Source organism: Pelophylax lessonae, assembly GCF_965119305.1.
Source record: "Pelophylax lessonae genome assembly, chromosome: 2".
NCBI lineage: Eukaryota > Metazoa > Chordata > Amphibia > Anura > Ranidae > Pelophylax > Pelophylax lessonae.
The window spans coordinates 317159033-317171697 of record NC_138769.1 but is presented as its reverse complement, the minus strand read 5'-3'; the positions used below and the strand labels follow the sequence as shown (position 1 = coordinate 317171697).

General features: G+C 44.4%; 1 protein-coding gene across 1 annotated transcript in view; it reads right to left on the bottom strand.

The window, feature by feature from the left end:
- Nucleotides 1-1776: 1776 nt before the first annotated feature.
- Nucleotides 1777-12665, bottom strand: part of CNKSR1 (connector enhancer of kinase suppressor of Ras 1) — a 108732-nt gene continuing 97843 nt past the window's right edge. Inside the window, exons 20-21 of the mRNA XM_082247305.1 lie at nucleotides 4493-4668; nucleotides 1777-2356 (exon numbers count right to left, since the gene is read on the bottom strand). Of these exons, the coding sequence (XP_082103431.1) occupies nucleotides 2141-2356; nucleotides 4493-4668 (392 nt within the window). The 3' untranslated portion in view covers nucleotides 1777-2140. The remainder of the gene's footprint in view (nucleotides 2357-4492; nucleotides 4669-12665) is intronic.

Here is a 12665-nt window from a genome sequence, read left to right as displayed (position 1 = left end):
TTCTTTACATACATTATGATGATGGCCAGCCGCGTATGCATCTCTTACCTGTGGAAGAGATGGCACCTAGATGCACTATGGGAAAAGGCAAGCTGGTGGAGGCAGTGCGATGCTTTGGGTAATATTCTGCTGAGAAACCTTGGGTCCTGTCATTTATGTGGATGTCACTTTGACATGTGCCACCTACCTAGACATTGTTGCTCATATAGTACACCCTTTCATAGAAACTGTATTCTGTGATGTCAGTGGCCTCTTTCCCCACAATGCAAGAAATGTTTCAAGAATGGTTTGAGGAACACAACGAGGTGTTCATTTGACCTCCAAATTCAATCCAATCGAGCGTCCATGGACTGTGCTGGGAAAAATAAGTCCAATCCATGGAGGCCCCACCCTGCAACCTACAGGACCTAGAGAATCTGCTACGGACGGCTTGTTGCCAGTTACCACAGCATATCTTCAGAGGTCCAGTGGAGTCCATGCCTCGACCGGTCAGGGCTGTTTTGGCGGCAAACGGGAAACTACTTAATATTCAGTGTGAGGGGTCATAATGTTATGGCTGATATGTGCATTTTTTTTTTTTTTTTTTTTATGCATCTTAGCACAAGAAAACCCTTATATTTTTCCAAGTTTGAAACCCAGGGTATTGTTCTTTTGTCATGGTTAATACAAATTATACTACTGAGTCTGAAGTATTGGGGCAAGAAATTATTGTCCCTAGTAAGCTGTTGGCACTTTTAAATTAATACAAGTGTTCTGAGTTGGTGAGAAGCAGGGCTGACCCTTCACAGAAACAAGGAGGCCTTAGCATATGTTATTTCTAGTTACCAAGTGATCTTGGGAAAACTTGATAGTCATTTCTAAAGAATGGAAAGGATAGCAGTCTTATTTTGCAGGGAATTCACTGTTAAGTGTACTGGTGGAAAGAGCTATATACTGGATATTGAAAATTGCCTTTGCTAAGCACTGGTAGGCACATAGTCACACCTATTTCTAGTCCATAAAAATTTCTGTAAGCTTATGAAGAGTAAAACATATAGATTCATTTGCACCATTCTTTGGCTGCAGATCAACTACATCAATCAAATTGTGTTTCAAAACTGTCCTCTTAAAAGTCAGCCTAAACTATGTATTCAGTTTGATTTAAGCAAATTAAAACGGTCATCGGTCATATCTAATTATGTGCATCATTGACCGACACAAATTTGTGTTTTTTAATGATTCTATGTAAGTGACAAAGAATCATGTAAACTTGAAATTGAATCAACTGTATACAGTATGCCATTTCCAGTTCTCATACGAGAATGAAATTTTACCCCAGTGTGCCACACTTAAAAACGATTACCTCATCGCCAGAAGTAGCCTTTCATTTTGCTTGGTAAAAGACCTGATAAAAATCACTTTGAGCCCTTTCACACTGAGGCACTTGAAAACTGCCTATAAAACTCTAAGCGCTTTTCAGGCGCTTTCAGGCGTTAGCAGGATGCTTTTTTTTTTTTACAGACACGCAACTCAAAAACTGCCTCAAGAACCATTTTCGGGCGCTTTTGAAGCGCTTTTTGGTCACTTTTGAGGCGCTTTCCTTTTATTTTAATGGAGAGGCGCATTTTTAAGGTGCTTTTTTCAGCGCTCCAAACATGTTCCAAAGATGCTGCTTGCAGGATTTTTTTCACCACCCTCGCCAACGCACCATCCCATTGTAAAAGCATTCATTGATTTCAATGGGAATAGGTTTTTAGAATATTTTTTTTAGCACCAAAAGCTAGAAAAGCACCTCGGTGTGAAAGGGCTCTTACAAAAATGTATGGCTGATAAAAATGTATGTCAAATTCCCAATCAAATACTGACATTATTATTTGCACATGATACTCTGCAATCCATATAGTATGAACCTAAGCGTACTTGGCCACAAACACCCCATACAGGTCCCACCATGAGGCCTCCTGCCTGAGATAACTGGACATACAGCAATCAATGTATATTCTACATTTATAATTAGAATATCTAACAAACAACAGTGTTGTGTCAAGTTTCATATTAAATGGCAGCCATCTCTAATCTGTAGATTTACAGTCACTGAACTACTCAGTGCTGTCATTATAATCACAGTAAGTGGTTAAGGGTATGCCAAAACATGTGGCATTTAGTCACTTGATTCACTTTCATCACTGTCTTGCTTTTTTTGGTCATTGCTCCCTTCTACATCCATGCTGTATACATTCTCTGCAGCGGCCCGTGAGCCCTTTCCTACATTGTCATACAGCTGGTCATGTTCAGATTTCCACTTTCGGAATATAGCAGAGTCTAACTTGGGATGCTCCAGGATTTGATTCAGTGCTTCAAGCTCCTGTAACTTTGCCTTTGGGAATAAAAAAAAAAAAAAATTACACAGAGAAAACATTATAAAAGCAACATTAACTGTAAATGCATTTCCTCCTACCCCTGAACTCAGGAAGGCATCGGCAACAATTTTGAATTAGGTGTCCACTTTCAATCAAATCACAAATCATGCTACAATACTTGCTAAACTCTTAGGCCCCTTTAACACAGACTTTCCGATCAGGTCTACCTGTCAGTTTTTCAGGCGGACCTGATCAGATGCTCTATACAGCCCTATGGAGCAGCAGATGTCAGTGGTGACATCTCCGCTGACACCCGCTGCTATCCGATCCGGACCGTGAAATCCAGAGGGATGGAAACCCCATTTTCCATCCGTCTGGAGGATCAAATTGAATGAAAACGGACAGGCGGTCCGTTTTGTCTCTGTACAGTGAGCGCAGACACACACAGAAGGCTTTTTATCCTAATGCATAATTCATTAAATTAAAAAAAAAAACCTTCAGCCTTTACAATCACTTTAACCTCTTTTTAACACACAAGTACTGCAGTAAAACTGACTGACACCTTCTGCTTTTTCTCCCTTTCCTAGTCAAAGCTCTGCTGTATAGCTGACTGCAAAAGGCTGACACCAAAGTCAAATTCAGGTACTTAATTTAAAAAAAAACAAAAAAAACTTAGATGTAAGTTTAGAGCTGTGTTTCTTGGATGCTACTTCTTTCCATGTTAACCTGCATTTTACAAACAGGAATGATCCTTAAAGCTGAACTCCAGATACAAAAACGTTTCTGTAAATATATTCCTCAACACCTACAACAGATATAAATCCGCTATCTGTGTGCCAAATTCCTTTGCAAACCCAGTTTTTCCCTCGTACAGGTAGCAGTGACATCATCACTGTCCTGTACATAGCCTGGGTAGAGAGCAGAGTGGGGCGGAGACAAGAGAAAGTAGCAGTAACCCGGTCTTTATTACAGGAAGTTCCTGCACAGTGGCAAATCCGGTTTCACACTGGATTACTGTACAGATCTGGAACACACACGGCATACCAAGCTTCAAGAATACACACACTTCTTGTATTTAAATCTTTGTATTTATTTATCCTGCAGTTTAGCTTTAAGTTGGCTGCACCTTAACATGTTCCAGACATTTGTGTGTGTAAAAAAAAAAAAAAAAAAAAAAAAAAAAAAAAAAAGAAAGATCCAGCTAAGTTTAATTTCTTAAAAGCAGACAGATCATACTATTTTACAACAGAATACCCAAGTAGCTCAACAGAGGCCTTCTAGGCTGAAGATCTTAGATGAGCTAACAAGTTGTAGCTAGTTGCAGATCAAATCACCTTTTTTTTTAGCAAAATAGCGTGCTTGCACTTTAATGGGGGATAAAATGAAATGATGTGATATATGATTTTATATATATATATATATATATATATATATATATATATATATATATATATATATATATATATATATATATATATATATATATATATATATATATATATATATATATATATAAATCTAGCTATCTATACATACATATACACACACATATATACATACATGCACACAAACCTTGATAAAAATGGACTGTGACCCATCAAACCTGTCTTGTTTTTAAGCCTAACTCCAGGCTTTGTGTTATTTTAGATGTTCTGTTTGGGCCAGGGTGGCCCAAACAATTCCCTTTACTAAGGGATGCAGCTTTATAAATGATTTGCTTTACTAAGGTAATTCTTTATCAACTTTATGTGTCATCAGCTGTGCAGTATCTGTGCTCCAGCAGAAGTACGAGGACTTCCCTTTTTTTTTTTTTTTTTTTTTTTAACCACATACAAGGCTACTTTGGATTGGCTAAGGTGGAGAGGCGGACAGATGAAGTCACAATCTCCACCCCAGGCAATCAGATGTTATATTTCATAAAAAGTATTTATTCATAAATACAATGCTTACTGTGAATGGCACAAAACCTGGAGCCAGGCTTTAAAGACTCACATTGTTAAATTCGGTGAGTGCCCAACACACACATACCTCATAATGTACTTCAAAAGCAAATGATAACTTTCCATTTGAAAAGATAACGTTTTATTAATAAGAATTACAACTTGTGGCAGAAAACCTGTGCACAGTTTCTTTATGCACCTGCACATACTCACTTTTAGTGTACTTTGAAGAACACGCAAGGCGTGTGCTTTCTGATTTATGTCTGGATTTTTATTTCGCTTGATGAACGATTTACGGTATTCATCTCGGGTCATTGCAGTCTTTTTACCAATGAGTGACACCCCTCCTTGTTTTAGACATGTCATCATCAACTCAAGATCATCTTTTACTAAGGAGAAAAAGTGAAGTTGGTTAATCATCCACTTACTTACTTCATACTAAAAACTATGATCACAATCAATATTAATTAAAAGGCTAACAGATGGGATTCCAATTGTCATATAACATCTGTCTGCTCTTTGCACCACTCTCATGGCTATGCAGTTTGGTAGAGATGTGAAAAGAAATAACAGTTTGCCATTTCAGCTGTCTAACTGTTCCACTTTATCTCAGAACAACAGGAGAACTCCAGGCTATAACTAAGCAAGCTTAACCCCCCCCCCCCCTTTAAATCCTAACTACCCTGTAGAAGGAGGATGCCTTTATTTCCCTATTCTCAGAACGCTCTGGTCACATGATCTCCCCAGCAGCCACTTCAGGGGAGAGGAGAGAGCAGCAACAACAGCTGCAATGCCCTGGTATTGAGGTCACCCATAAGCTTACTATAGGGCATCCGACACTGGCTGTTCCTGCTCTACCCCTGAAGCTGCCAGTGGGAGTCGATCACCTGACTTGACCAGAGCGCCCTGAGAAAAAGGTAAGCATAAGCATCTTTCTTCTACAGGGTAGCTAATATAGTATTTAGAATGGAGGGGTTTAGGATTAGTTAGTAATAGCCTTGACTTCCACTTTATAGCAAATGTGATTTGCCTATACAGGGCATAGTAACAGATAAGCTTTAATACCCCTGTTCCCAGAACCACTGGCTCAGCTTTCCTTTACAGGACCACTATTTCTTTCAGCCACCAGCAGCGAGGAAAGAGTGCTCTCTGTAATCTCAAGTTAGAGTTTAGAAAGAGCTGAGGGCTCTCTTCACATTCCCATATAACCGTTCAGTACCAAGGATGACACATGAGAAGGGGAGCGAGTCACATGCTTTTCCATACCATAATGTTTTCTGGTGCACCATGCAAACAGTCACAAGTAATCCAATAAAAATTGTATTTCATTATTTCCCTCAAATTGTGCTATATAATGATAACATTAAACCACATTAGTAGTATTCTACTCAAGGGGGAGAAGGTTCAAAAATTAGATTTTTGACTTACCGTAAAATTCATTTCTCTGATGTTCACTGACACAGCTCCTGATATTCTTAACCATTGGGTAATACTGCCCCCCACAGGAGTAAGACACTCAAGGCATTCACAGGGGGTATACTCCCGCTCTCGTCAATGAACATCAGAGAAATGGATTTTACGGTAAATCAAAAATCCCATTTTATCTCTCGTTCATTGACGGCCACAGCTCCTGATATTCTTAACCATTGGGGCGTCCCAAAGCAGTTTTAAACATGAGGGGTGGCAACAGCAAAAACATTCCCCAGGCTTAAAACAGTAGCCAACCAGGCAACAGGGGCTCAACCAACACAACTGGAGCCCACATAAAAAAAAAAAAAAAAAACAATACACCCTCAAAGGGGACCAAGTCCTCTAAACAGGCAGCCTACAAAACCTTGCAGCCAAAAGAGGCATCCGCAGATGACAACACATCCACTTTATAGAACTTTGTAAAAGTGTGCACCGACGACCAGGTGGTCGCCTTGCAAACCTGCGTCACTGACCCCTGACGACGGAAGGCCCAGGAGGCACTGACAGCCCAAGTAGAGTGCGCCTTGATAGGAAAGGAGGAACCTGACCCCTGAGGGAATAGGCCTGAATCACCGTCTGTCTGATCTGGGAATGGTCGCAGAGGAAGCGAACAACCCTGTCCGAGATCCATCTGTAAGCACAAATCGTGAGTCGGACTTCCTAAAAGACTCCATAGCTGCCAGGTACACCCTAATTGCCCAAGGCATGCAAGGGAATTTCCTAAGGATGTTTTGGCCTGGAACACAGGAAGGCAACACAATGTCTTCATTTGAATAGAAATCAGAGGCAACCTTTGGAAGGAATGATGGACAGGGGCAAAGAACCACCTTATCTCTGTGAACCACCAAGTAAGGTGAACGACAGGATAACGCCGCCAGTCAACACAATGTCTTCATTACCACCTTCTGAAACAGCGTAAACAAGGGAATCTCCCAAAGATTCTCAAAGGTAAAACTTCTGGAGGACCGAAAGCACCACATTGAGGTCCTAGTGCAGCAATGGAGACCGCACTGGAGGAACCAAAATGGTGAACGCCCTGAAGAAAGGTACGCACCAGGGAGTGTGTGGTCAAGGTTGAAAAGAAGTTGAAAGAAGACTGTCAAAGCAGACACCTGGCCTATGATGGTACTCAAGGCCAATTTCTGTCCAATCCCCTGTGAAGGAAGGTCAAGATCTGAGCTATCGAGAAGGAGCGAGGATGAACCCCAAGGGACTCAAACCACACGATGCAAGTCTTCCACGTACGATGGTAGATCTTCCTAGAAGTAGATTTGCTAGCTTTTGCCAGTGTTGGAATCACCGATTCAGACCAACTCTATTCTTCAGTACCTGGCTTTCAACAGCCAAGCTCTCAAAGCCAGCGACTGTAAAGCATGGTGGAATATTGGCCCTTGGGACAGCAGATGCTCCCTGAGAGGAAGCTTCCAAGGAACGTTGGCGACTAGCCGCACCAGATCAGCGTACCAAGCCCAGCGAGGCCGGTCCGGGGCCACTAAGATGACCAGAATCTCTTCTGCCTCGATCCTGCATAGAAGTATTGGCAGAAGCATGAAAGGAGGGAAGGCATAAATCAGACGATACTGACCCCACGGGCCACCAGCGAGTCTGTGCCATCCGCCAGAGGATCCCATGACCATGCCACAAACCGCTGCACCTTTCTGTTGAGCCGAGACACCAACAGATTCACCTCGGGGGTGTCCCACCAGAGACAACTGATTAAACACCTCCGAATGAAGAGGCCATTCCCCCTGGTCCAACACCTGCCTACTGAGGTAACCCGCCTGCCAGTTTTCCACTTCGGGAATGTGTACGGCATAAAGAGCTAGAACTAATGTTCTGCCCGCCTGAGAATGCCGGCTACCTCCAGAGCTGCCAGGACACTTCTTATGCCCCCTTGGTGATTGACATAAGCCACGACTGTGGCATTGTCTGATTGAATGCGCCCTGGACATCCTTGGAGAGTATCTGCTGACCAATGGTCCAGGCAAAGTCTGATCGCTCAGAGCTCCAGGACATTATTTGGTAATAAGTCGAAGTTTTCCACTTCGGGAATGTGTACGGCATAAAGAGCTAGAACTAATGTTCTGCCCGCCTGAGAATGCCGGCTACCTCCAGAGCTGCCAGGACACTTCTTAAGCCCCCTTGGTGATTGACATAAGCCACGACTGTGGCATTGTCTGATTGAATGCGCCCTGGACATCCTTGGAGAGTATCTGCTGACCAATGGTCCAGGCACAGTCTGATCGCTCAGAGCTCCAGGACATTATTTGGTAGTCTTCCAGGGTTCAGACCCTCGAAGCAAAATTTCTGTCGAGAACGCCTCCCCACCCCAACAGGCCGGCATCCATGGTGACCCCCATCTATTACAAGTGAAGGAAGGATTTGCCCTGCCGGAGAATGAAGCCACCAGATCAGGGACCCTTTTGTACCCCGGCTCAGCTGGATTTTGTCGTCTAGAGACTGCAGAGTCTTGTCCCATTTGATCAGAAACTCCCTTGCAGGGACCTCATATGGAATCGTGCAAACGGGACTGCCTCGAAAGTAGACACCACCAGGCCCAGCACTCGCATGCAAGTTCGGAGGAATGACCATCTGAAGTCAGAAACATCACCCCTTGAAGCAAAAGGTCTTCGCCCCAAAAGAGAGCCTGTAAGTGGACCGGGGACAGTCGCACGTTAAAAGGAAAGAACCTTTCCAGGAGGGTAAGCACAAAACTCGATCTTGTATCTGGACCATATATGACTTTGTGGACCCACTTATCTTATACCAGGGAAGTCCACGGGTCCGAGAACCAGCAAAGACGTCCCCCCACCCCAGATACAGGTGAGGGCACACCATCAAGCTGAAGGGGCCTTGTTCTCAGGTCATGAGAAGCCCGCTTGGATTCTCCAGAGGAGGCCCTGAAGAGGTTCGATCCCTTGTCAGTTGACCTGAGGGACGAAAAAACTTCTTATGAGTCGAGAAGGAGGGCCCTCAACCATGAGGGTCCTTTCCCTTAGTAGCCTGTGGAAGAAGGATACTCTTCCCCCCGTGAGACCTTTAACCACTTCTGGACTGGAAGATTTTCCCCCTTAATGACCAGGCCATATTTTGCGATTCGGCACTGCGATATTTTAACAAACAATTGCGCGGCCGTGCGACGCTGTACCCAAAAAAATGTGATGTCCTTTTTTTCCCACAAATAGAGCTTTCTTTTGGTGGCAATTGATCACCGCTGCGATTTTTATTTTTTGCGCTAAAAAAAAAAAAAAAAAATAATATTTTCCACTTTCTGCTACATAACATTAAAAAAATTAAAAAAATTTAAAGATCAAAAATTTACAATTTTAGCCCAATTTGTTTTCTGCTACATAATTTTGGTATTAAAGAGTCTAGGGGAGTGATTCTAACTGTGTGGCGGGTTGACTTGAAATGATCACAGAGACCTGTGATCCTATATAGCAGGATCACAGGGGCTCGGATCATTCCAGAGAGAAGAACAGTCAGCTGTGTTTACAACAGCTGACTGTTGCCTCTCAGCGGGGAACGATGGCGGGTGTCAGGCGGCAATCGGAGCTGCCCGCCCTATGCATCGGAGTCTTCGCTGCCAAGTGGGGATGGGAGCACGCCACTGGCGGTGCGTGCTCGTCAACTAGCTGCAGGCACGTGACCGACGTAGGCCTATGACAGTTTGCGCAGGAGAGCCGCAGTAAATCGTCGGAGAGCGGTCGGGAACCTGTTAAAGATGTCATCCAGGGTAGCACCAAACAGGCGATCTCCTTAAAAGGGCAGATTTAAGGCCTTTTTAAGGCCTTCCTGTCAGTGCAGTCCTTATAGGCCGGGGAGTTTTCAACCGGAATCATGGTTGCCTTGTTCAATCTGGAAACCAGAGGGTCCACCACAGGTTGAACAGTCAACTTCTTAAGAAGGCACTCCTTATAGGGGTATCACCTAGCAAAGCGCTTAGGGACCCCAAGGGGACGTTTTGGTCATCCCCCACTGTGTAGTGACAATTTTGCCAAAATAGGAGGGGAAAGGTTACACCTTTGCAGCTCAGGATGGCTTGTGAGTGCCAAAAGGGGACCTGCGCCTCCATCGTAGCTGCGTCATCCATCTTTAAGGTCTCCTGCACGATCTCATACATGATACAATCAGTGCTTCCCCCAGCGCCTTTTCTAATGCGTGGTTGCAGAAGTGGAGGAATCCTCCTCACTGAGGATTCAGGGCGCATGGTCGCAGACCCATGCAGGGTGACCCACGTTCAGGGGGGCGAATCAGATTCAGAATCTAAGGGGACAGATGAGGCAGGGGAAAGCTGGTTGCCCAAAAGCCACCTCGACTCGGTACACAAAGGACTCCAGGACCGTTGTCAGTGCGTCGATGGATGGTTTGGACCCGGAGGGCCCTGCGGCCTCAGACAGGGGATCAGGTGGGGAGATGTGCTTTAAAAGACTCCATGGAGTAAACAGGGGGACCCCACAAAAAGTGTAAAACACTACTAAGGGACACCCCCACAGCTCTGGCAGCACACCTGGTTGCAAGTCACAGAACCCCAATCAATCCTCAGCAGAGAGGGAGAGTACCCCGCCAGACTCACCACCCCACAGAAACAAGGCACCACAGCCATCCGGAGAATCTGCACTGCACATACCGTGATCAGGAAAGGATCCAGGAGTCAGCACCAAGGGATGAGAAGGGGCTCCTACCGCAGAAATCGCTGCCCATAGGGCTCCACTGTCGTGGCCGCTGCTGTGGTCTATAGCAAATCAACCGCAAAATGGCCACCAAACTACACAAACGTGACCGCCTAGCATTGCAGCACAAAGGCTACAAGAAAATGGTGGCACCACGAGGCTCCCAAGGATCCAGGTGGGATCCCTAGGCCTCAGGACAGGCAGGACGGGGGGCTCTGGCAGGAGCCCCCACCAGGTACAACCCCCCCGCACAACCGATCGTCCGGTTGCCGGCACCCTCCCTCCTGCCCCTATTGACAGCAAAGCACCCTGCCGCCCCCACCCCAGGAGGTGTATCAGACCACCCACACAGCAAAAGCATTAGTGGAGGGGGGTAGGATGGGGGGGTGACAGGTGAGGGGGTGTCTAACCAGAATGAGGGGAACCCAGGGGGCTGAGCGTACTATTGAGGGGCCCGTGTCAACCCTAAAACCCTCCAGGGGGAGGGGGGGCAGCTACTCACCATACCAGGAACCAGACAGGCACTGCTCCAGACAGAACCCCTCGCCATCTAAATGGGGGGCTATTGGCAAAGGAGGAAAGCTGTGACTCGGCCTGAGACCTGGGCATATGCGACCCTGCAAGAAGTTAAACTCGCAGGCCAGCCCCCGTCCGTGGGGCTATGTAGCGGCCGACCTAGCGCGGAGCTGAGGTCTGCACGTGACCGCTGGCCAGACTCGGGTGACTACTGGATCTAGATCATCCAGCCCGTCGCCCAGTCCAGCAGTTGATTGTAGATCTCACAGAAAAAAACCGGAGAAAAGAAAAATCTATCTAAAAAAGAAAACAATTTGCCAGAATCAAGGACTCCTGTAGGGGGCAGTATAAGCCAATGGTTAAGAATATAAGGAGCTGTATCCATCAATGAACGAAAGAGAAATTTTCTTTAAATAATAATTCCAGGCATCAGTGTATTTTACAGAGTTACACTGATGGATACAGCTCCTTATATTCTTAACCATTGGCTTATACTGCCCCCTACAGGAGTAGGACACTAGGCAGAAAAGTCTGTGTACGCCTATGGGCAGTCCCGGGGGGTATACTCCCTCTCTCTGCTATAGGTACTCAGTTTTTTTTTCTGCTTAGCATGACATGCTTGACCAATGCCACTGGAAATCATTGAAGTACACACCAGCAGCATCAACCAGGTCTGTCTCATAATTACACAGTTCCAAGCTGGACCAATGTAGCTATGTATAATATGCTCATGCCTGGAATTATTCTTTAATCACTTCCATACAGAGCAGTTACACCCCCTTCCTGCCCAGACCAATTTTCAGCTTTTGGCGCTCTCACACATTGGATGATAATTACTCAGTCATACAACGCTGTACCCAATCACATTTTTTAACATTTTTTTCACACAAATAGAGCTTTCTTTTGGTAGTATTTAATCACCACAAGGTTTTTTATTTTTTGCGATATAAATGAAAAAAAGAGTGAAAATTTTGTTTTAGTTTCTATTATAAAATTTTGCAAATAAGTAATTTTTTTTCATACATTTGGGCCAAAATTTATACTTTTACATATCTTTGGTAAAAAATAACCCAAATAAGTGGTTATTATTTAGTCTGTGTGAAAGTTATAGAGTCTACAAGCTATGGTGCCAATCATTGAAAATTGATCACACCTGATGTACCGACGGCCTATCTAATTTCTTGAGGCCTTGAAATGCCAGGACAGTACAAATACCCCCCAAATGACCCCTTTTTGGAAAGTAGACATTCCAGGGTATTTAGTAAGGGGCATGGTGAATTCTTTGAAGTTGTAATTTTTTCCCACAATTCTCGGGAAAATGAAGAAAAATGGATTTTTGTAAAATCTTACCGTAAAATCCTCTTCTCTTAAGCTCATTGACAGACATAGTCCTCGTTGATTAATAACAACTCGGGTTATGCTGCCCTCTACAGGAGTAGGACTAGACAGGAAAGAAAACGTTTTGGCCACACCCTAGGGGCAGTCCCAGAGGGTATATCCTCTCACTTCCTGCTACAGCAAATCAGTTATGTCACAAAGCAGTGTTTAGAGAATTTAACCCAACCCAAATCAAAACAGAGGGGCGGGTACTACGTCTGTCAATGAGCTTAAGAGAAAAAGGATTTTACGGTAAGATTTTACAAAAATCCATTTTTCTCTGTCGCTCATTGACAGACGTAGTCCTCGTTGATTAATAACTCGGGACGTCCCAAAGCAGTACCACAAAT